The sequence below is a fragment of the Labeo rohita genome, chromosome 23 (assembly GCF_022985175.1).
Source record: "Labeo rohita strain BAU-BD-2019 chromosome 23, IGBB_LRoh.1.0, whole genome shotgun sequence".
NCBI lineage: Eukaryota > Metazoa > Chordata > Actinopteri > Cypriniformes > Cyprinidae > Labeo > Labeo rohita.
This window is the reverse complement of record NC_066891.1, coordinates 27,450,467-27,475,134: the sequence shown is the minus strand read 5'-3', so window position 1 is coordinate 27,475,134 and position 24,668 is coordinate 27,450,467. Positions and strand designations below refer to the sequence as shown.

General features: G+C 37.6%; 2 protein-coding genes across 6 annotated transcripts in view; one reads left to right on the top strand and one right to left on the bottom strand.

The window, feature by feature from the left end:
* The window catches only part of LOC127154558 (PDZ domain-containing protein 4), a 67,201-nt gene extending 46,724 nt beyond the window's left edge, over positions 1–20,477 (top strand). For 2 of the 4 annotated variants that reach the window (XM_051096169.1, XM_051096170.1), the window contains 7 exons: positions 9,451–9,504; positions 11,805–12,082; positions 12,385–12,475; positions 12,591–12,689; positions 13,271–13,333; positions 14,153–14,254; positions 17,487–20,477. In XM_051096169.1, the coding sequence (XP_050952126.1) occupies positions 9,451–9,504; positions 11,805–12,082; positions 12,385–12,475; positions 12,591–12,689; positions 13,271–13,333; positions 14,153–14,254; positions 17,487–19,367 (2,568 nt within the window). In that variant the 3' untranslated portion in view covers positions 19,368–20,477. The remainder of the gene's footprint in view (positions 1–9,450; positions 9,505–11,804; positions 12,083–12,384; positions 12,476–12,590; positions 12,690–13,270; positions 13,334–14,152; positions 14,255–17,486) is intronic. The other 2 variants (XM_051096171.1, XM_051096172.1) reach the window with 2 other exon arrangements.
* A 688-nt stretch (positions 20,478–21,165) lies between these two features.
* The window catches only part of LOC127154555 (ankyrin repeat and SAM domain-containing protein 1A), a 139,617-nt gene continuing 136,114 nt past the window's right edge, over positions 21,166–24,668 (bottom strand). For both annotated transcript variants that reach the window (XM_051096160.1, XM_051096162.1), the window contains one exon: positions 21,166–22,691. In XM_051096160.1, coding sequence (XP_050952117.1) covers positions 22,688–22,691 — 4 coding nt within the window. In that variant the 3' untranslated portion in view covers positions 21,166–22,687. The remainder of the gene's footprint in view (positions 22,692–24,668) is intronic.

Below are 24,668 nucleotides of genomic sequence, written 5' to 3'. Positions count from 1 at the left end.
TGCCTGAATTCTGATGATTTAAGCAGTTTATGCCTGCATTTTGAGGGTTTTGGTTTCAGTTCAGTGTAGAATAATTACTATTTGAATGTAAATTTGATTAAAATTTGAACTTTTGATACGAATTTGATCATTTATGGCTAATACTGAAGGAAACTTTTATTCTGAACTCTACAATCTGCATGCACATTATCACTGGACTTATTTTAAATTCATCATTGACAATGCATGTGTGTATATAATAATTAATCTAATTAATTACACATTGTTTTGATTAATTAATCTAATTAATTGCAAAATAAATTTGACTGTAAAAATACCCACAAAAGATTATTTAAAGCTATTTTTGCGGTAAATGAGAAAGTATGGAACCGTAAACTATGGAACATAAAAGAAGATCATTTGAGAAACATCTCAGTATGTTTTGTTCACATAATGAAAGTCAGGGTAACCATAACAGCTTTGTTACCAACAGTCTTCAAAATACCTTCTTTTATGTCCCACAAAAGAAAGGTTTGAAACGACATGAGGGTGAATAAAAGATGACAGAATTAAAAAATTTGGGGTGAACTATCCCTATTTTACTATCCCTAAATTTTAAAATTTTTATTATATATATTTTTTATGAAATGATACTCTAAATAAGAAACTAAATCTGCCAGCAGGTGGCAGTAAATGTCTTTATGAGTTATTCATTCGATTCGTTCAAACGGACAATTTGTTCAGGAATGAAGTAGACGGCTCTCTTTATGAATGGGCTTTTGAGTCATTGGTTCACACGATTCGTTCAAAACATGGATTCATTCAGAAACTAAACACTGCTGTGTTGCTCAGGGACGCGCAACAATTCTGCTATGGTTTCAAAGGTACATTTGTACATATGTACATAATATTGTGTTTATAACACAGTATCAACTTTTATTTACTGAACTGTTGTATAAAATCATTTAAGTTCATGATAGATCGGAACATGATCTTTACTTAATATTCTACTGATTTTTGGCATAAAAATTTTGTATAATTTTGACACATACAATGTATTTTTGGCTATTGCTACAAATATATCTGATTGGTGTACTAATGCACAAATTTTCCTATATCTTGAGATTAATCTTATATGTAATCTTAACTAGGGGTCGACCGGTATGTGTTTTTCAGGGCCGATGCTAACACCAATTATTACCGATCAAGTGGACCGATGACTGATATTTTGAACCGATATATATGTCTGGTGCAAAAATGAAAATTAATCTCAAAATTAAGAATAACAAGGGCTCTGACAAAGACTTTCTATAAATGCTTTCTATAAAAGTTTTGAAAATGACCGCTAACCATAAAAATGCTAAATATCTGTGCCGATATTCAGCCAGGCCTTAACTGGTCAACCCCTATGTAACATTACAACTTGCATCTGCACAAAATGACATGAATCAAGTGAACTTGATCTAATTATGTACTAGAAATAAGGAAGAAATTGACAATATTGTATTACAATAGTGTACATATAATAAATTCCACCCAGGCTCATGAAAATACGTGCCTCTATATACATTCCTGCAACACCGTTTTTACTTACCTTACTGCACATTTCACGGCAGTTTTAGAGTGAAATGTCCAGAGAGTAGCACTAAAACTCACGTTCAGTACGTGACCATGGCACATTTTTATTACGCTGGTACAGGCACGTATTGCTGCATTTTTATTACGCTGCTTGAGGCACGTATTGCGTTTGTTCAGAATTCAAATATCCAGGGAGTGTCGCTAAAGGTTAATGCTCTGTCATGTTGTAAATACCCTCTACACCAAACCCAACCCTAAACCTACCTGATAGTGTTTACAAATGCAAAAGTGATATGAAAATGCATTTGTTGATCCAGCCATCCTATTTTAACTTCCGTATGTGGATTTGATCTGTTTTGTTGAACTGTAGTTTTACAGGATTTGTACCTACTGAATTAGAAAACTCATGCATATGAAGCTGTATATGTGATGACAACTTTCAGAAGTATCAGTTTTCAAATCGCGCAGGATGTTAAAATTGTTTTGAAGTCATAACATACTTTTCTGCAAGTAATTGTGTGAAAGTTAGGCTTTATTAATCAATACTTTGGGGGCTTCACTGGTCACAAGACCCAAGTACAGTGTTAGCTGGTATAAAATAGAGGTATACATGTGTGGCAAAGAAGGGGAAGGTTTATTTGATTCTGCAGATAGTGTTGTGCAGGTAAATCAGTCTGAAGGGTGCATCCAATATCTACATGAAAATGACACCCTCAAATGAAAATCCTCAGGCTATTCTGCAGATATATATTCCTACAATCTGTCCCCTTGTACCGCTGTGCTCCTGGAGACACACGCCAGTGGCAATCTGCACCCAAGACCATTTCTAAAACCCATCCAAGAGCATGATGGAACAAGATAAGAGGCAAACCAGCCATCTCACCATTAATACTCATCCCATTAACTACTTCAAGCTCAGTCTCCCTGCTATTTCGCTTGTTCTTAACCCTAATGGAGCTGCCTTAATAGGTAGCATTAATGCACAGCTTTTAATAAACAGACTGTTTTTAAAGGTACGCAACATAATTATACGTTGTTCTGGGCAAACAGTAAATCAGTATTGTATATATTCTTTGTGGAGAGGCTAATACCAGAATGCATTGCAATGAAAATCAAAGGTGGTGGAAAAAACAATAAAAATGTTGATTATGAGTATCATTCACTTCATTCTAAATTTCATTACTATTTCATCTATTTGTGTGTTGTGTATTTCATTTTCACACAAAAAAAAGTGCACTTAAATGTGCATTTGTAGTGTACTTCAAATCTTAAAAGTATATTTTTTAAACTGTGTAGATAATATAACAATGAAATATTAATGAAATAAAAGGCCTCTTATGTGTAATTTGAAATTTTAATGTCTATGCTTTTAAAGTGCGCTTAAGTTTTACGTAAAAGCACATTTTAATTCATTATGCTTTAATCATCTTTTTTACGCTTATTTTGATGTGTTGAGTAACATACTAATATATGCATGAATTACTTGATCATAATTTTAGAATTATAATTTACAGTTAAGATATTATAAAGTTGCAACTTTAACATCACAAATGTGCAATTACAAATTTAAATACATGACACAAGTTTCACAGAAATTACATAAAAATATTTTAGTTTTATCATAAATGCTTGTCAGTGCCTTCAGCAGTGCACTTTAACCATTTTTAAAGATAAATATTCCAATAGAATTATAAAATTATATATAAAGATGTGCGCATGTCCTACTTAACCGACTTTAAATTTGAATTACATAAACAATAACATATTTTCATTTAATTCTAAATAACATGCAATTAAGTGTCTGAAAGTGTACAATTCAGTTCAAACTTATATATAGTATATTCATTTAAAGTATATTATTTCTGTAATAAGCACTTTTAAAAGAAGTTAATGCTAATACTAATAAACCACTGAAATTAGTGCACAAAATGTTTGTTCCAAAAACAAATACAGCTTGAAAAAACATCATCCAGAGGTTGAGAGACAACAAACTTGATTAAGACGCAGCATGAGAGGTAACATAATTATGATTACTACCCTGTCTGACATGGTGTATAATTCAAACCTCTTCATAAAATATCAGGATTAAAATAAAATAACAGTAGCATCTGCTCCCCTCATTAAGTCTGCAAGAAAACAAATGTGGAATTAATATGATCAACATCCAACAAATATAAGACAAGATATATAATTAATTCAATACATTAAACTTACACGTTGATAAATAATGATAGTCAATAATAATAAAAATAAATGACAGTTAAATTATATCCATAGGTTGTATTTAATAACCAGTTTGACCCTTGAGACCCCCGTAGTGCCAGTCATGGTTAAAATGCTGTTTGTGTAGGCAGTAGAGGCTGAGATAGTCTCTCTGTGTCTCTCTTTCCCTTCCCCCTGTTTTGTCTCTCTCTGTCTGTCACCTTCTTTGAACTTCCCCTTCCATCCCCCTTCTGTTCTGTACTGCAGCTTCATAAGGAATACTGAAGACCAGTCGCTGTCTTTGTGTCTTTACTCCACACCTAGCTCTGTTCCTCCGCAATCATTTATCTGTCTGTGGACCCGTAACCCTGCAGCCACAGGAGCGGACGTGCGGCTGGAGATGTATTCCGCATTACGCCAGCTCGAATTAGCGTCTGGGGACGCAGTTATGCCTCCGTGCCGGAGATGAGGACATCTCCTATGTAATAAATCATCGCTTACTGTTAATTAAACCGTCCTTCCGAACTACGCTTCAAGAATGTGTGCGTGTTTATGGCTCTGACTAGGGAAGACGTGTTAAACTGTGTGCATGATTGCGTTTATGAAAGCCAGTGCCCCTGACGGTCGTATCCTTGGAAATGATCTGACAGCCGAGAAAAGTGGCCTTTACAGCAAGACTATTAAAAACTGAGGGACGATGAATCCTCAAGTCCAGTGTGGCAAATCTGGGCACAACACAGCAGCAGTAATATTGTGTTGAAATGGATTTTGGAGGGACAAATCGGTTTGTATAGAAATCTCCAGACGGGAGACAAGGTCATTGTCAGCAAATGCCACGCACTGAGTCTGTGCCAATTCAATACTGTAGGAAGAACTGCAGAATTTCCACAGAATTCAGACATTAAAGTCAACGTGAAAAGCCATTCACAAATCAGTTGTTTAATCTATAGAATTCCAAAGTGAAACGGAATAGTGAGAAAAACACTGGGTGGAACAAAACCCTTATTATAAAATTAACAGTTCATAATTGGATTGGAATGAATTGTAAATACTTCAGCTGACTCAACAGAGCTCAATTCAGATGAAATTTCGGTCTGGTTTAAAAGAGTGGTATAGACTTAAAGGGATAGTTCGCCCAAAAATGAAAATTACCCCATGATTACTTATCCTCAAAGTGTATATGACTTCCTTCTTTCAGACAAATACAATTGGAGTTATATTAAAAAATGTCCTCGCTCATCCAGGCTTTATAATGGGTGTTGAGATTTTTAAACCCAATAATGTGCATCATAAAAAGTGCTCCACATGGCTCCGGAGGGTTAATAACGATCTTCTAAAGTGAATCAATGCATTTGTGTAAGAAAAATATCCATATTTAAAACTTTATAAACCATAATCTCTAGCATCCAGCGGATCATGTAGGATGTAGGCGTAGCGTTAGCTCCAGTGAGAATATGTTTATCACCTCTGAAATGTCACTCTCGTGAACGGAGGCACAACATTTTTTTTAATATAACTCTAATTGTACATAACCGTGTGTGTATTTGACAGTTTAAGCACAATTAGAAGCAAAAGAGAATTTAATACTCAAACGACATATGCCATATCACAGCTGGCTTTCTTTGTGTACTGTATATCTGTATATCAAAAGTTTAAACTGATAAAGCTTTAAAACGCATGTAAATAATGAACTATGTCATTTTAGCGTGGCCACGATAAACATGATGATCAAAACCAAACAGAAGTCGATCTGAAGTGTAAGCTAAAAAAAAAAGCTAAAGCCACTAAATGACGTCATGCACTTATTAGAATATTAATTTTATATTTGTATCATATTTTCATTCTGCCTAGAGTTAACCTTTTACATTTGTTCACTTCTCTCATACTGTCTGTGCTCACATACTATATTTTAATGCATTCAAATTAGCAAAAATCAAACAACAGCTGTGCTGTGAAGCACAACCTGGTCATCGGATTCTGTAGGGGGGCGAGAAGACTGAATCCTCTTTGCCCTCCCTCTATACTGTCTTGGGACCTGAGTCTGGTGCTCAGAGCACTCCAGCAGGTCCCATTCGAGCCTTTACAGTCAGTCGAGCTGAAGTTTCATTAATGAAGACTCTGCTTCTGGTTGCATTGGCCTCCATCAAGAGTGCAGGGGACCCACACACATTTTTGCTCGATGAATCATGCCTAGACTCTGGGCAGGATGACTCCCATGCAACTCTGAGACCTCGGCCTGGCTATGTGCCCAAGGTTCCTACCACTCCCTTCAGGAACCAGGTAGTGAACCTGCAAGCATTATCCCTGGAGGGGGCAGACCCAGCCTTAGCTTTTCTTTTTCCTGTCCGTGCTTTACCGAACTGGACACAAAGCTTCAGGACCTCAGACCAGCTCTTTGTCTGTCATGGAGGTCGGCAGAAGGGGTCTCCAAGCAGAGGATGGCCCACCGGATAGTGGATGCCATCGCTTGGCCTATCAAGCACTGCATCAAGCGCTCAGGTTGCACTCACTCCACTAGGAGTATTGCATCCTCCTGGGCACTTGACATGGGGCACCTCGCTGACAGATATTTGTAGAGCTGCAGGTTGGGCACCTCCAACAGGTTCACTAGATTTGGTAGCCTTTGTGTTGAGTCGGCATCCTCCTGTGTTCTCAATGTAAAACAGGGTTTGGCACCGAGAGGCCCTGGCTCCTTGTCGAGCTCCTCCATCACCCTCAGCAGCAAGATGTGGCATTCACTCTATGTATTCTTGGAAACCAGTAGAAGGCTGGGTTCCACATGTAGTGACCCTGAGGGGATCCCATATGTGTATTCTTCCACGGTATAGCTTTAAAAGAGAAGATCACTTCCAGAACAAACATTTACAGATAATTTACCTTACTCACCCCCTTGTCATCCAAGATGTTCGTGTCTGTCTTTCTTCAGTGGTGAAGAAATTATGTTTCTTGAGGAAAACATTCCAGAATTTCTCTCCATATAGTGGACTTCAATGGTGCCCCCTAAGTTTGAACTTCTAAAATGCAGTTTAAATGCAGCATCAAAGGGGTCTAAACAATCCCAGCTGAAGAAGAAGGGTCTTATATAGTGAAACAAAGTGACAACATTTTTGAAACAAAGTGACAGTTTAAATACTTTTTAACGTCAAATGCTTGTCTTGTCTCGTTTCTGTGATGTACATGTGTAGTCTGTGTTATCTGGGTCAATACAGTTAGGGTAGGTCGAAAAACTCTTGTCTCGTTTTCTTCTTCAGTGTCAAATTCATCCTACATTGCTGTTGTGCCTTTTTGTTTCGTAAAGGGCGTTTGATATTCTTTGCATGTTTACTTTGTAAAAAACAATGTAGACCTAGACAAGACGAGCATTTGAGGTTAAAAAGTATATAAACTGTCAATTTGTTTCAAAGTGAAATTATCCTTTAAGCCTGTGTTTCGTTGGCAGACTCTTTCTTCCATCCCTGCAAGGGGGTTACAACCACCCCAAATTCCGCCATATGTACAGAGGCCCTAATGGGTTAATCCATATGTGTAGTTGCCACCTGAACCTCCTTCAGGAAGATGGGGCTTCCGGAGTGTCCCTGTTCAATGAACAGGTATATTTCCCAGTGTTATCCAATCCCACAGAGTGGGTAGTGCATAGACAAGAGTGGTTGGTCTTCCTGGTGTGAGCCCTGGCCCAAGCTCTAACAAGGGGTGCAGGAGACTCGCACAGGACACTGGAAGGGGCAGAACCTGTGGCACTTTGGTAGGGATTACCAATTCGTCGGTCATTGTTGTGACGTTGGAATGACTGACTGAAAGGGAATGGAATGACTGACTGAAATCTCAGTTACGTATGTAACCCTCGTTTCCTGAAGGAGGGAATGGAGACATCACGTCTCGTCGCCATAGTTACCGTACCACCGCTAAGTGTCGGGGTCACACCAACAAAGTGTCGGTTCCTCAACGAAAACCTGAGTACGCGTTGCACCTGCTGCCTATTTATGCTCATGCCGTGACGAGTGGCAGCTGGATGCAATTATCGCATGCCAATGTGCATTGGCTCATTTAGCTTACACTCGAAGTAGATTGGTCTCTCCACGACTGATGGTTAGAGAGTCAAACTTGTAACCCAAAGGTTGTGGGTTCGAGTCTCAGGTCCGGCAGGGATTGTCATGGGGGGATGTGTTTGGGTGCCCTGGGTGCTACAGCAATATGGCTGCCCACTGCTCTGGGTGTGTGTTCATGGTGTGTGTGTGTGTTCACTACTGTGTGTGGGATGGATTAAATGCAGAGCACAAATTCTGAGTATGGGTCACCATATTTGGCCACACATCACGTCCTTTCCTTCCTTTCCATTCCAAATTAGTCTGTCATCGACATGACGCCTCCGTTCCCTCCTTCAGGGAAAGAAGGTTACATATGTAACCGAGACGTTTTGCACATCCCTAATTAAAACATTAATGAATGGTCACTGTAACAGAAACTCTACTATAAAACGATGATTCTTTTCAACTACTGCTCTGCCGTGACAGTAGTTGAGATGAAAGATCAAACTGACGGTTTACAACAATTGGTGACACTGAGAATACAACACTTAACACTGTGTTTGCAATGAATGATGTGTGAAATCAGGGTTGTGTTTTGTAGCTTACAGATTTGTAATGCTATAGGCTTGGGGGTGTTTGGTTATGCAAAGCCTGCAAATCGAGGAGAGTTCCTTCAAAAAAGTGTGCAGGTTCCGTCCGGCCTATTAATGAATATCCATTACCCTTTCAGAAACCTGCAGTATGTGCGTCTGTGAGGAATAACTTCATCCATACTAATTCTACTACTTGACGCAGTATTTAGAGCAGCAGAATTTAAATCGGAGTCACTGGAGGAGGAAGGCGAGGGAGGAAAAGTGTCTTTGCTCAGGGTTTTCTGGCTGTTGTAGCAGCACGGTGTTCTTTGATGAAGCCGCCCACCCTGACCTGAGCTAAAAACTCACGCTGTTTCCATCAGAATCCTGCTGAATGTTATCACTCTAATCCCTAATTACCAATCGCTCTCGCGGCAGGGATTACCAGTCTCATCCATACCTCCACACAAATACGCAGGAATAAGTTAGAAGGGATCACTTTCATACAACTACGCTAGTGCTTCATAAGCCTCTGGGAAGGGTCAGAGAGGCACAGAGGTCAGAGGTCAAAGATGATCTGATGATCTGCCCTTCAAAAGTACTTAAGTGTGAACTGAATGTAGTTTTCAGATACTTAATTGCATGTTTATTGTAAATGTCTAAATAGTTCTGAAGTACAAATGCACATTTAACACAATTAAACTCTTTTTTTAACAAGAGTGGACAAGAAGTTGCATGAAAATAGCTGTCACGAATGACATGACCAATGTGTTATTTAAACATAAATATATCTAAGATGTAAATCAGGCATTCTGTATAAACGAAACGCGTCTTTAGGAATTTCATACCATAGGGTATATCTACAATATTACATCTTATATATTAAACCCTTAAACACACACTTTAAAACCCTTTTCTCTGCAGATATTGAGTGTTGTGGTCATTTATCACCATGAGACTTTATTCTGCTGAGTTGTATGTAGTTTCCCTTATTGCAGTTTCTCGACTGTCTCCTCAGCACTAAATGAACTGGACTTTCTTGGTGGATATGTTTTTTCCCCCATCTTAATTCTTCCTTCTCTTTCTACCCACAGAGGGGGCAGATAAACGGCATGCTGTGCACTTTAAATGGGGAGGTTGGAATAAAGGTTTCATTTTTTATGTCTGAGTAAATGTTGTGCGTTCCTTTCGACTAGTGACCGTTGTGGATGTTTAGATGTTATGTTGTAAGTACTCATATTAAATGGATAGTTTGCCGTATATTTATTCACCCTGATAATTTCATCTGTGGAAGCCAAATTAGGATATTTTGGCTTTTTTCATATAATGAAAGAGTCATTAAGGTTAAGTGTTGTTTTGGACGTCACTGACTTTCATGGTATGGACAGTTAAAACATTCATTAAAATATCTTCTTTTGTGTTCCACAGAAGAAAGAAAGACATTGGGGTTGGAAAATGAGGGTGAATAAATGATGACAGAATTTTGGTTTCCTTTGGGTGAACTATCTTTTTAACTAACCACATCTGTTACATTTGTTTTGTTATGTACGCTGATAAGCATCCAACAGCTGTTCACTGTTATTCAAAGAATGTCTCTCATACTAACAAACATTCAGTCTGTGCATCTTTATGTTGAATTTGTTCTCTCACATTGTGAAGATTTCTATCTTCAATAACTTCTTTAAGTATTAGAGCAAAATATCTATCTCCCTTCATGTATTCTTCATGTGTTACAGTGTTATTGCCTGTACATTCTTAACCTTTTTTTCTATTAAGTCTACTTAATCAGTGTTACTTGCTCCAAAAACTAAATCTATTATAAATTGTTTTTGATCATTTAAAGTCCACCCTGTAGTGAAAATCAAGATTTTTATGTTGTTTATTTTTCTATGTGGTGTTTTTAAAACAAACCATGTGCCAGTCCATTAATCAACACCATTGCTGAGTATTTTTTCCTTAAAACTATAGTTTCCCAAAGGCTGTCCCAGAAATGCCGGTTGAAACAGCCTTTTTTAGCTACGTCACAAACCTCAGTAACCAATCACGTCAAAGGATAGATTTAAATTATTTTCACAAGGAAAAAAACATTTAAATATGTTATTTTGATGATCAAAGATCAGTTTTAAGGGATACATTTTTGACTACAGGGGGACTTTAAATAAAGCTACAAATAGGAAAAATAATAACTATTAAATGAAAAAAATTTGAAACAAATTAGAAATGTTGCATTTGTCATTGAAATAAGGATAAAGAATTAGTTCACTTCCAGAATAAAAAAATTCCTGATAATTTACTCACCCCATGTCATCCAGGATGTTCTTTCTTTCTTCAGTTAAAAAGAAATAAAGGTTTTTGAGGAAAACATACCAGGATTTTTTTCCATATAATGGACTTCAATGGGGATCAGTGCGTTAAAGGTCCTCTAAACTCGCAGAGGAATAAGGGTCTTATTTAATATATATATATATATATATATATATATATGTGTGTGTGTGTGTGTATATATATGTATATATACACACATATTTATACTAGCTTGACTTTGTGCATTACTTTTTTTACAGAACTTTTTTAATCTGGAAGTGAACTGATCCTTTAAGTCAAAGTACTTAAACTGCTAAAACATAATACAAAATGTAAATATAAAAAAATAAAATGACAAAAGCACATAACAGATTTCTTAAAACATACTAAAAGCTGAAAACATACCTTCAAAATATTGCTAAAAACTACAATAGTCTATAAATAATACTAAAATAACACTGGTTACAAGCAAAATTTTCAGACTATTTGATCTTTTAACAGGCTCCTTTTGTTTCCTTATATGTGCATAATCTATTAAAATCAGCTTGTTGCTAATGTATAACATTTGTTAACCATGCTTTTTTCATCTTAGTTTCAAAAATGTGAGCTTTGTATTTAAGTTACGTAAAATATGTCTTTAATTTCGAAATATTAAGGAGAATGGAAAACGTGACCCTGGACTACAAAAGTACCATGAGTAGCACGGGTATATTTATAGCAATAGCCAACAATACATTGTATGGGTCAAAATTAGCGATTTTTCTTTTATGCCAAAAATCATTAGGATATTAGGTAAAGATCATGTTCCATGAAGATATTGTGTAAATTTCCTACCTTAAATATATCAAAAGTTCATTTTTGATTAATAATATGCATTTCTAAGAGCTTCATTTTGGACAACTTTAAAGGCAATTTTCTCAGTATTTTGATTTTTTTTGCACCCTCAGATTCCAGATTTTCAAATCTCAGCCAAATATTGTCCTAACAAACCATGCATCAATGGAAAGCTTATTTATTCATCTTTCAGATGATGTATAAACCTCAATTTAACCTCAGCTGACCCTTATGACTGGTTTTGTGGTCTAGGATCACATACATTAAAATTCTAAGTGGTAATCCTCTCACCATTTATATATTTGTCCAGGTGAACAGTAGAGACTTGTCTCAGCTCTCTCAGGAGCAGACCCTGCATGCACTGCGCTGCAGGAGGAACATGAGGTGGGGTCCGAGGAGGAAAGCAGGTGTGCCTGGAGCTGGTGGAGGGACGACGGTAATGACTGACTGTGTGGACAGCGGGACGCAGACAGATATTAGCTTCCAGCACATGGTGACATTAGGCAGACCCGTCCATCACAACAGACCAGCGTCGCCTCCTTCCCCTCCACTGCCGCCCATGCCAGAGCCATACCTCTTCAGCCAGCTGTAAGTGTGGTGTGGGAGAAGATAGTGGTTGTTTCTGTTAAGGAAAAACACTTTAAAAAAAACAATGCTATTTTTATGCAATATGTGCATTTTGTATGCAATACAAAAATCTATGTAAAATTGTAACATTTTTTAAAGTCTCTTATGCTCTTCAAGCATTTGTTTGATCAAAAATACAGTAAAAATATTGTGAAATGTTATTGCAATTTTTAAGAAGTTTTATATTTATATACTGTAAAATGTCATTTAAAAAAAAGTGGTTAATTTTATATTTTGCTTTTTGATATTATGTTTCTTCTCAGCCCTCCTATTGACCATGTGTACTATGACCCGACGGACTACTTTGACATTAGTCAACATGAGGTGGACAGACAAGATGACCTGGAGTATGAGGTCAGCGCTGTCTCTTTAAACTTCCTCTACTTTAAGTTTGTTTTAGACTGAAATCCGGGTGGAGAAGCATCTTATCTCTGTTTGTTTAATTCTCTCTCTATCTGTTTTTCTTCAGGAGGTGGAACTGTATAAATCTTGTCAGCAAGATAAACTGGGTTTAACGGTGTGTTATCGCACTGATGATGAAGAGGATCTGGGTATCTACGTGGGTGAGGTGAGGAATGGGGAATAATGGGAATATGCTGACCGATGAATTATGAATGAAGGCTGAGGGAGGACTGTGAACCTAAGCCCTTATGTTCATTCATTTAAATAAAATGTCATATTAAGTCATATTACACTATTTTGTCCCTCAAGAATCAGGGTAAATACAAGATCATTCTACTTGAGCATGACAATTACAATGCATTTAATGCATGGGCTAACAAGTGTAAATTACTAATTTTGGATGTAACAAAAAAATAAATAAGCTTTCCGTTGATGTATGGTTTGTTAGAACAATATTTGGCTGAGATTTGAAAATCTGGAATCTGAGGGTGCAAAAACAAATCTAAATACTGAGAAAATCGCCTTTAAAGTTGTCCAAATGAAATACTTAGCAATGCATATTACTAATCAAATATTAAGTTTTGATATATTTAAGGTAGGAAATTTTCAAAATATCTTTATGGAACATGATCTTTACTTAATGGTTTTAATTATTTTCCATTGAGCAGCTTTTAGTTGTATTTACCTGAAATATTCCTTAAAGATGTCTGAGAAGTCAATATTCTGTGTCTTATCTTGTCGTTGCAGGTCAACCCTAATAGCATTGCAGCTAAAGACGGCCGAATCCGTGAGGGAGACAGAATATTGCAGGTAATTCAACTTCCTTAAGCAAAACTGCTTAAAAAAAATTCAAATTAAGTTTAAGGTTAGTGGCTTGAACAACTTCTTTTTAATAGCGAGCTAGTAGATATTGATCCTGTTTGGGATGGGAAAAAAGCATTTTATACGCATTTGAATTCTCTGCTTAAGAAATACCTCTTCCAAACTCTTTAAGATGCTTATCATTGTCTTTAAAATAAGAGGGATCATCAACATTTGATGAGTATTATTATTTAGTACTGCCCTAAAGAACATATTATTGATGTATTGATGTATATATTTACTTTTATTCCACAAGACAAACACTAAAATTACATAAATTGATCCTGTTCAGAAATTTGGGTAAGACTTTATTATAGGAACAATTCTCACTATTAACTAGTTACTTATTAGCATGCCTATTATTAACATATTGGAGGTGTATTAGTACTTATAAAGCACATATTCCACATGACCATATTCTACATCCCTAATCCTACCCAATACATGAACTTAACAACTACCTTACTAACTATTAATAAGCAGTTTATTGAGGCAAAAGACGTAGTTAATGGTTTGTTAATAACTAGAACTGGACCTTAAAATAAAGTGTTACTGAAATTTGCATACTGATTTTTATTACAATTTTGCCTTCTCAGGCATCAGCTCTTTGTGATTTATGAGTATATTCAGTAGCTTCTTTAGGAAAACTAAATAAAACACTGGTTTTGTAATGATACAAATGCTGTGCATCTTACAGATGCTGCAGTGATTAGCTATTTTAACTTGATATGTGTTGTAAAATGATGTGTAATGTGTATCTGCGTTCAGATAAATGGGATGGATGTGCAGAACAGAGAGGAAGCAGTGGCCATCCTGACTAGAGAGGACAGCACTAACATCTCTCTGCTACTGGCACGACCAGATATTGAGGTGAGACTCACCTTGAGGTTTTGGAATAAACCATAATAAATACTGTAGGCCTATATTTGCACAGTCAGATATGATCACTCGATTCAATTAAATTAATCGCTTTGCCAGTGTTTTCTACAGAATTTTCTTATTGCAGCAGGGGGAGTGTAATTGAAAGACATGTTGTCAATTTATTGTCTTTGAATTGTTTTGCGTCACCCAGCCTTTATCTCACCGTACTTGATTCAAAGCGCAAATGCATAACTCGAGTAAATGTAATTCCTTTTGGTGTGGACTTAGTGTGGACTGCCAGAAACACTGTGCTTTGTTGAATGACAAAGTATTACTAAAGCCATTAACGGCAACAAATTTGATATTCAGACACTACGTGAAGTGCATCATGGTCTGCTTATTCAAGCAGTAATAGACAAATGTGTTCTAGTGTCCAGGTGAACACATGGCTTCATTCTGTTCCCTGTTTACAAATGAAAGCAGACAGGAGAGGTCAGAGTAGGACAGAAACCCTGACGAGGAAATAAATGGAGAGGAGAATGGAAGAGGAAAAAAAAAAAAAAAACAAGGAGAGGCAAGGACACACAGAGCCGGTTCGACAGTCTTTTGTTCTACTCAAGGTTACGGTTTAGAGAGAGACGCACTTAGGACATCCCATAATACACCACCTCCAGCGGCGAGTCACCATGTCTATTTAATTTCCTTCAACAGATTTCCATGGCAGCCTGAGAATTCGGCTGTGTTCAGAGTGGAATAGTAAAAACTACTTATTGAGCACCGTATATTACACTATATACTGCCTACTCTATAAAAGAAGTAGTAAAAAAATAGTAGGAAATTGCTATTTTCCATTTTTATTGCAATTTTGCATGAAATATCTTAAAATTCAAATATTAACTATTGCATATAGAGTTTAATCCATCACAGTGAAATTGAAGGTCAGCGAGGGCATTGCATTGTGGAGTAGAGTATTCCATGCAGTGTTCATGAATGAAAAAGGCTCATTTTGATAAGGTAAATAAAAACAGATGAGAAAGCTATAACCAAGTAGAGAGAGAGGGAATTAGAAATCAACAAGTTTGTTTAAATTAACATAAAAATGATGATCAGTGTCTTTCTGTGTGACTCACACTGCATGTGAATCTCTTCACTGATTGGTCCCAAACCTCATTGTCTGTCAACATGCTTTAACAACCAGATTTATCTTCTTTAGCCCATGTGGAAGCCATAGCAACAGTCTGTATCCCACTGGTAAATATTTAAATAAAACATAATGCAAACCCCTGAGGAATGACCCAGTTCATGAATACAAATAGACTAAGTCAGCATTTGAAGTCTGAGGCATGTTTATGAAGTTCATTTAGCATGATACTATTTGACACAAAGCTGTGCAAGGAAAACAAAGTAATCAAGATCTCAAAACATACATCTTATTTGCATATAATTATCCTGATATATTAAGTGTAGAAAGATGCTGATTTGGAACTGACGAAGACAAATATTTATCTTTATTAAAGTGTACAAGTCTATAGGTTATGTTGATAAAAAGGCCCATTTGGGATCAGTTCTAAAATATAATTCTATTGTTAATTGTATTTAATACCTAGAATACTGTTGTATGTATTCATGAATTTGGCATAAAGTACAAATCTAATCCTAATTTCTTTGAGAACGGTTCATGGAAAATGATTAAAACTGGAGATAAGAACAAATGGTCAGTTAATGGTCATTTGGGAAATAGTCACAGATTCTGCGGTTTTTGGGATTTGGGGTCAGTAGCACACAAGTGTGTGTATGTTGTGTGTTTGTGTGTTTTACGGAGGCTCCAGATGGTGTGTGAGCCCTTGAGCCCCAGTATATTCCCCAGCACAGGTGGCTCATTTGAGAAACCTCTCACGTTTAAATGTCTCCTACAACAGATGGGAAAAGACCCTACAATCATTTACAGTATCCAGACTTGGGCTTTCTTAGACAAACACTGCCCTCTGCTGCTCAAACAGGGACATTTTAATGTGTTTGCTGCTTTAGACTAGTATACATGTGTCAGATTCCAGTCCTGGAGGGTCACTGCCCTGCAGAGTTTAGCCCCAACCAGCTCCAGAACACCTGCCTGGAAGTTTCTAATAATCCTGAAAACCTTGATTAACTGGTTCAGGTGTGTTTAATTAGGGTTGGGGCTAAACTCTCCATGACAGTTGGCATCTAGGAACTCAATTTGACACCTCTGGTTAGTGGATCCCAAACACATACATGAGAACCAACCCAGCGGGCACCTTGATATCAATTTGACAACAAATATTAGTCAAGATTTTCCAATTCAGTTTGGACTGCAATTTCTTTAAGTGGTAATTGGGTAAACATAGGAAGATGAAATTGACCTGTTTTTGATGTCACTATTTGCCCACTGGGAATAGTACACATTTTACATGTCTCCTTAATCAAACACACATAAATTAAAGTGGTTCCCAAATTCCAGTCCTGGGCACCCCCTGCTCTGAACTGAAGTAATGAGCTGATGATCTCAATCAGGTGTGTTAAATAAGGGAGACGTAGAATGTGCAGAGCAGGGGGTCCCCAGGACTGGAATTTAGAACCACTGCCTGAAAGGACCCTTCTCAGGGAGTTTGATTGACAGGCGATCTGACCAATCATAACGTTGAATCTGACATTTTTGTCTGACAAACAAACCAGACAGGAGAGTAGATTATAGCAACGGTAACGAAAGGGAGTGGGTCTGTGTGAAGGGTCAGTTGAAGTCATCAGCTCATTAGTACAGACTCCAAAACCTGAAATGGGTGTTTCAGATAATGGAATCATGCGAAAAACACTGCATTAGACTTGATTTTTCTAAACTCTGTCCTGGAGGGCCATTGTCCTGCAGAGTTAGCTCCAACCCCAATTAAACACACCTGAACCAGCTAATCAAGGCCTTACTAGGATTACTACAAACGAGGCAGGTGTGTTGAGGTAAGTTGTAGCTACAGGTAAACTCTGCAGGACAGTGGCCCTCCAGGACAGAGTTTAGAAAAATCAAGTCTAAAGTAGTGTTTTTTGCAAGATTCCGTTACCTGAAACAGCCATTCAGGTCTTCGATTTTCTACTAATGAGTTTGGACACCCCTGCTTTAAACCAATTAGAATGAGAATCAGAATTTCTCTGCACACCTTTCCTTGCAGGATTTTAGTATTTAGGTTTTATTAGTTTCCTGTTTTCTAACATTCCAAACCTTCATTCTTGGCAGAACGAGGCTGATGACCTGGACTTGGAGTTGGGCGTAGGCCTGGATCTTGAGGACTTGGAAAATGTCTCTAACTTACCAAGCCCTCAGCACCGAAGGAAAGCTAGCTCCTTGCTGAGTGACATCAATGGGATCCGAGGTGGTCGGCCCAACTTGTGGCACACTGCACTTAATAACAGCCAAGAGCTGGACAGTGGGGTGGGTCGCACTGATGAAAGCACACGCTGTGAAGAGTCCTCCGAGCTGGCCGATGATGCCACCAGTGCATGCACGACCAATGCCACCAATACACCCGGCAGTTTGCGCAAGTTCCGCGCTGCTCAGCACGGATGGGAATTCCACTACAGCAACGACTCACTGCTGGGGCCAGATGGGGTGGGAGCGGCGGATCATGGGGCTCCTGAATCACTGGGCTCGGTGACGAGCAGATCTCTGATGCCAGGGTTAACTGAAGAAGAATACGAACGTTACCGAGAGCTACTGGAGATCCGGTGCCTTTACGAGAAAAACGGAAATGCACTTTTTCTTTTGGATGGAAGGAACCATGGTGGAGGTGATTTTGCAGGAGCAGGCGTTCCTGTAGACATGAATTGTAATGAAAGCCTGATGCAGCACGAGATTGCCCTCCTAGATGAGGAAATCCGTCACCTGGAGTTTAAGTGGCGCAATGTTTTGCGGGCTCAAAAGATGCAGCAGTTGCGCCAACGCTGCCTAAAGGTCTGGCCAGCTGACGAAGAGGATGATGAAGAAAAAGGAGCAAAGGCAAGGTGTGGAGGTGCCGAGGCAATCCGCCATGATCTGTCAGACATCAACGAGATCCCAGAAAGGGAACGCTCTGATAAAGAGAGCACAAGCGCCTATAATACCGGTGGGGAAAGTTGCAGAAGCACGCCTTTGGCAAGTGAACGACACCCTTCACCGTCTGCAGCTGGAGATTCCAGTGCCTCTGCAACCATGCGACCTCGGACGCCCCGTCACAGAACAAGCACAAGTAGGGATAAGAATCTAAACATACCTTCTTCTTCGGATGCCAAGAAAAAGAGTGAAGAAACAGGGGACAACAAAAACTCTACTCCAAAGGTTCGATCGTTATCCCGGAATGGAGCGAGTAGTAGAAAAGGCTTGGATGGAGCCCGAAGGGGCTCCCATGCAAATGGGTCTCTCACTACCGGGATCGTGAAAGGAGGAAGGAGTGCTGAAAACAGTCCGTACTTGTCCCGTCGGCGCTGCAGTACCACGCTGCCTCAACGCTACCAGAGTTGCATGCAGCTGAGGGACATGTCTACAAATGACTGTCCAGAAGTTAGGGACACAAGCGAAGAGGTTCCTTCTTACTCCAACACCTTAACTGGTGCAAACAGAGACTCCACAGCTGCTCCTGCAACTTCTTTGATTATACCACCTCCACTGCCTCCATCTTCACCTCGAATGGAGTGGAAGGTAAAGATCCGCAGCGATGGCTCACGTTACGTCGCTAAACGCCCGGTACGAGACCGGTTGCTAAAAGCTCGTGCCATGAAGATTCGAGAGGAGCGCAGTGGGATGACCACGGATGATGATGCGGTTAGTGAAATGAAGATGGGACGATATTGGAGCAAGGAGGAACGTAAGCAGCAGCTGTTGAGAGCTCGTGAGCAACGCCGACGCCGTGAGTTCATGATGCAGAGCCGACTGGACTTCTTGCGGGAGAAAGAGAAGGAACAAGACTCTGGACCACAAGGACAGGCTTCTATACTTGAGCTCAGCCAGAAAAAGAGTATGAAGAAACGCAGCCGACGCATCCTAGACAACTGGATCACCATCCAGGAGCTCCTGGCACATGGAACCCGTTCTGTAGATGGGAAGAAAGTGTACAACCCTTTGCTATCCGTGACCACTGTTTAACAATTGGTGTGAAATGAGAATTTTTAACAAGGAAAATGTGAAGATATGTAAATTGTGGTTTCCGAATTACTTGCGGCTGTCTGACAAAAATGGATAGACGTTTAAATGAAGAAATGATGATGAATATAAATGTACAAAAGAAATGTAAAAGACAGAAAGGCTAATGGCAAATGAATGTAAATTTTTCATAATTAACATGAACTCTTGGAGCAGCTGTCTGCCCCTATACATTGCTTCGATGCTTGAAATTTCAGAGTCACTCTAAGACTGTTACAGCGCAGTGGTGGTCTTGAGCATTTCCAAACCAGATTAAAACATTTTCTTTCATAAACACTGAGAACATTTCATAAGAGGAACAGTTCTTGGGCCCGTTGCTTAAACTGCTTGGACTAGTAGTCATTTCTCTTTTTCTTTAAGATTTCTAGTTGGTGAAAATACTTTTTAAGAAGCAGTGTTTATGCAACTGGCCCTAGCTCTTAAATTTTTGAGGAAATTACAAAGTTAACCAGGTGACTGGTTAAGAATTTGCTGCTGTTGTTTTGGCTCAATATGTGTGGCAAATGTAAAGGAAGTTTGCAAAAGAACAAGAAAAGAATGAGCCATTATTTCATAATTTTAGAAGCACATGAATCCATTGAACAAACAAACCAAAAAGCACATTAACAACAAAAGTACAAAAGGCAGGAAAGTTTCAGTACACAAATATAGGCACAACAAATGGTATTGTCAATTGTAAAACACTGAAATTGCCCAAAGAAAAATGATTTGATTGTATATGTTTGTGGTACATTTGCCAACACTCAAGGAACAAACCGAACAATATTATTGACATTCATAAAATGATTTTGTTGTCAGCTTGCAACATCACATTTCAAACATTTCAAACTATCAATTCTTTGATATTGTAAAAATTTTGCATGTTGTTGTCTGGGAAATGTTTAAATTATGTTGTGTAAAACTGTCAAGTGAAGTTTTTGCTGCGTGTCTCTTCTGTAATACTCGTCAACAGGACATTACTATATTGTCCAAATGTTCATTCAACATCTTGCAGGTCTAAAATGAAGGAATTTCTGCTCCTAAATGTTTTTGAATAAAACTTTTGCAACTTCAGTATCATTGAGTTTCACCCATTATTTGCAAAAAAGCTTCTAACACTTCAATACAGAAACAAATCACATAAAATATAATCAATTCACTAATTTAGCAAATTCATGTTTACGCTAAATAAACTGAGCCATAACTAAAATAAAAATTCATACACTTGAAGTCAAATGTTTTGCAGAATCTGCAAAATATTATTTTATAAAAAACATAAGAGGGATCATACAAAATACATGTTTTTTTTTTGTTTTTTTTTTTATTTAGTACTGACCTGAATAAGATATTTCACATAAAAAAAGCAAAAAACTATGCAGTAAGAGCAGGGGGTGAAAACTTTTGAAAAGAATGAAGATCTTACATTTTTATTATTTTGACCTTAATATCATTTTTTTTTTTTTTTTCAAAAATATATATATTTTTTTACTTGGTTCCCAGAAGACAAAAGTTAAATTTACCCTGATTTTCAAGTTCACAAAGTTTTATGTAATATTTTTCTTTGCCACAAGGTTTTGAGTAGAAAAAAAAAAAGGCAGGACACTGGATACCATCTCTTCATTTATTGGATGTACAATTATGAAAAATAATAATCATAAAAAAGACTGGAAGCCCAAGATTATTTACAATCGTTCTTTGATTCTGTGGCAAGGTCTCTCAGAGATTCCATTGTCAGTCTCATGCTCACTTGCATCATGATATGTTGAGCTTTAAAAAGACGTTCCTCTCTAGATATGACAAAAACATGACCAAAAAGTTAACAAAGAAAAAAAAAAAATACATACAGTACATACATATACATATATAGAGAGAGATATCTATAAAAGCAGAATCATTCAAGTATCAAAAGACAGACCACCCAGGATTACTTTACAATTCAATATTGTTTATATTTTTATCATTTAGCCATGAATATGATCCAAACTGTCACCGTTGTATTCGCTAACGTGATTAGTTGTGCAAACACTGCGGCTGTTACAGGTGCTAGCATTAGCATCTGCTTGTATTTAGCACTGTACCCATTTTTAACGTACCATGTTAAAAATGAAGAAAAAATCTAAATAAAAAGTACCAGACTTAAAATCCTAGTAAACTAGGGCTAAATGCATACAGGAATATTTCCCATCTACACCTCATATTTATGCATTATCTACACAAAACATAAGCGCAGGTTCGTCCACGACAGATGAATATGCAAATTTCAATTCTTAACCCATTTAATTTTTATTTTTTAGACATACCCTGCTTTCTGCAACTTAATCATTAAAGGAAAGACACAAAACTCTACACATAAAAACAACTCGCTGTTGTTTGTAGTGTCACATTAACACCATTATTTTGTATTAGAAATCACAGTATACGTGTAAGAGTCACTAATCTTGACTGTACCATTCTCATGCCATCATAAAGTTATTAACTTGTTCATAATAGTGTACCATAAGACGTCACAACACCGAGGATCTCCCACTAATCTTGCACTGAGTTTCTGTGGCTAAACTTTCCTATTTAAACTCGTACCATAGTCCTTTTGTTTGAATGGTCTTGCCTGTTTTGTTTAGCTTGACAAACATTTGTACTAAAGCCTGTTGGTCACCTGACTTAAAATACTGACAAATTTACGAATGGATTGATCTTAACTGGACATCAAAAGACATGACTGTAGTCTCTAATCAGTGTTTCGCTGAACTGGAATCAGTGTTTCTAACTTACTGTTTTTATTTTCAGTTATCAGACAAAATAAAAGCATCTTTGTGAGATGAAAGACCATCAGTTTAGACGACAAAAATCACAGACGAAACAAGAGCGTGTAGACTGTCGCATCACAATAAAAATAAAACAAAACTCAAAGAAATCAAAGCAAAGACAACGTCAACACTGGCTCTTGTTATTGCGGGAGAATACAGTGACTGCTGCGCGTTTCCAGTGTTTGAAAACTTAGTCCTTGAACGTGTGTCTGAAGTCTGATAAAAGCACAATGTTTTTCAGAGGGAGAGGTTTTGTTATGTGTGGACGGGACTGTTTTTGTTTGTCTTTGGCTCGTGTGTTTAAGGTGAAACCTGGTGATGGATGGGCGGAGCTCACTGTAGGTGTGAGACTTCTGACACTTACATAGATCTATATAAACACACACACACAAACACACACAATACAAGTGATGTTTCATCCACAGTCATGCTGTCATTGGCATCCCAACTTTCCTTTCTGTTTGGCATCCGACACAGCGGTCAGCTACAGGGAGACATACACAAAGGAATTACAACAAAACAAAAACAAATAAAATGTGGGATCTAGTTAACATGCAGATAACCATTTACAACGGATATGTCAAACATTTAAAATAAAGGTGAAAAGAAGAAAGACGCTATTGTGCCAGTCATTTCTTTCCTGAAATCTCCCCTTTGGACCATAAAGACTCCAATGGATAATAAAAACAGCCATTCTCAGCTGCCTGATTAGAAATCTGATTAACCTAGCCTGACTAGACGTTTAATGCAAGTCTTACCAAACTGAATATTCAACAGTGTTCTTACTGAGTATTTTTCACTCAGAAATACAGCAGATTAAAATGGGCTACAAATAACATTTCATGCTAACTTTCCTGTTATACATTACATATCATGTGAGTTAAATAAATAAATAGTTCTCATTTTGTTTTCAGTTAGCTTGTGTTTAAAATGGCATCGCAAGAATACATTTTGGTGGACCAATATTTAAACTAGTCATTTAGTCGCTGACAAAAAAAAAATCCACAAGTCACGTCGTCCGTGCAGGACATCCAAACGCTCACCTATCATTCATCGACCTCAAATATGGCTTTTTATCTGAAATACGTAAGTAGTAGCAACTGTACATGGCCGCTCAATCTTATGTTAACCTAGAAAAATGTGCGCTGTTGAAGTGTCTGTGTGGAGTGTGGAAGCTGAATAGTTGCACGCTCACTGCGTGACAGATGGAGGCGCCGGTGCGCTCACTTGCACTTAAAATGCTCCCTCATTTTTGGCCATACAGATAAGAGAAATACATCTTTCAAATCTGTAAATGCTCTACGTTTATTTGTGTGCACTCAGAACAACAACAAAACATTGCGCTTTTGTAAAATAATGAAAGCAAACAAGAATGTGCTTTCCACCATCTCGGTCTCTGTGAATCTGAGCGTGAAACTTCGAAACTCAGTGTATACTTGCCTTACAGACATGAAGATATATCTATAGAGTGTAAAATGTGTATACTTTCAAATTAACCAATTCAAATAAAAAACAATCTCAGATTATGTAATCTGTATGAAACGTATACATGCGTATCACTTAGGGCTGCACAATTAATCGAATTTCTAACTGTGATTACAATTACAGATGCCACAGATGTTTTAATTTTTACACTGTTACATTTTTACATTTTTTATATTTAAAGAAGAAACTATAAATAAAAAGGTGGCATGCAGTGCTTCAAACTATGGTATAAAGCTATTCAAAACATCATTCAATGTGAATTGTGATAATAATCGTAATTAATAATCACAATTACAATTTGAAGGGAATAATCGACAATTATGATTTTTGTCATAATTGTGGGGCCCTAACATCACTATTGCTAAGATGACGAGTCAGTGTTGCCCACTTCATCTCTTCATCTCAAAAACAAAGTGCTAGTTTATTGATAAATTATTTAAACGTTAATGCAGTCTCCGTGCTGTTTTTCCCTGACATAATTATTATATCTGCCACTGAGCTGTGGTAAGCTTTTTGCGTGTGCTTGAGTGCTTATTAGGCTATGTAGGCAATTAAAGGTTCATTATTATGATTTATATGGTTTATTAATAAACATGCGCCTAATAGTTGACTAATGCTTAAAATGAATGACTACTACTAGTCGACCAGAAAAATCTTTAGTCGAGGGCAGCCCTAATTCTCATTGCATTACTTACGGGATGTTTTGTGTGTCATTCACGTGACACTTTCCTCCTTTTTCTGATACAACCGGATTTATCAAACTGGACATGCTAATAAGTTCTTTGCTGACTGGCTTGCGCGATAATACGTCATGCGAATTTTCAGCTGAAGCTGAATTTTTCAACTTGAATAAAAGATGAAATTTCATGCATTTACGGCAATTGTGTCCCCCGATTTGCATAATTTGCATCGCCCAGCGCGAGTTCTCATCTATTTGTGTGTTTGCATTGACTTTGTATGTAATCTGTTCGTTCAA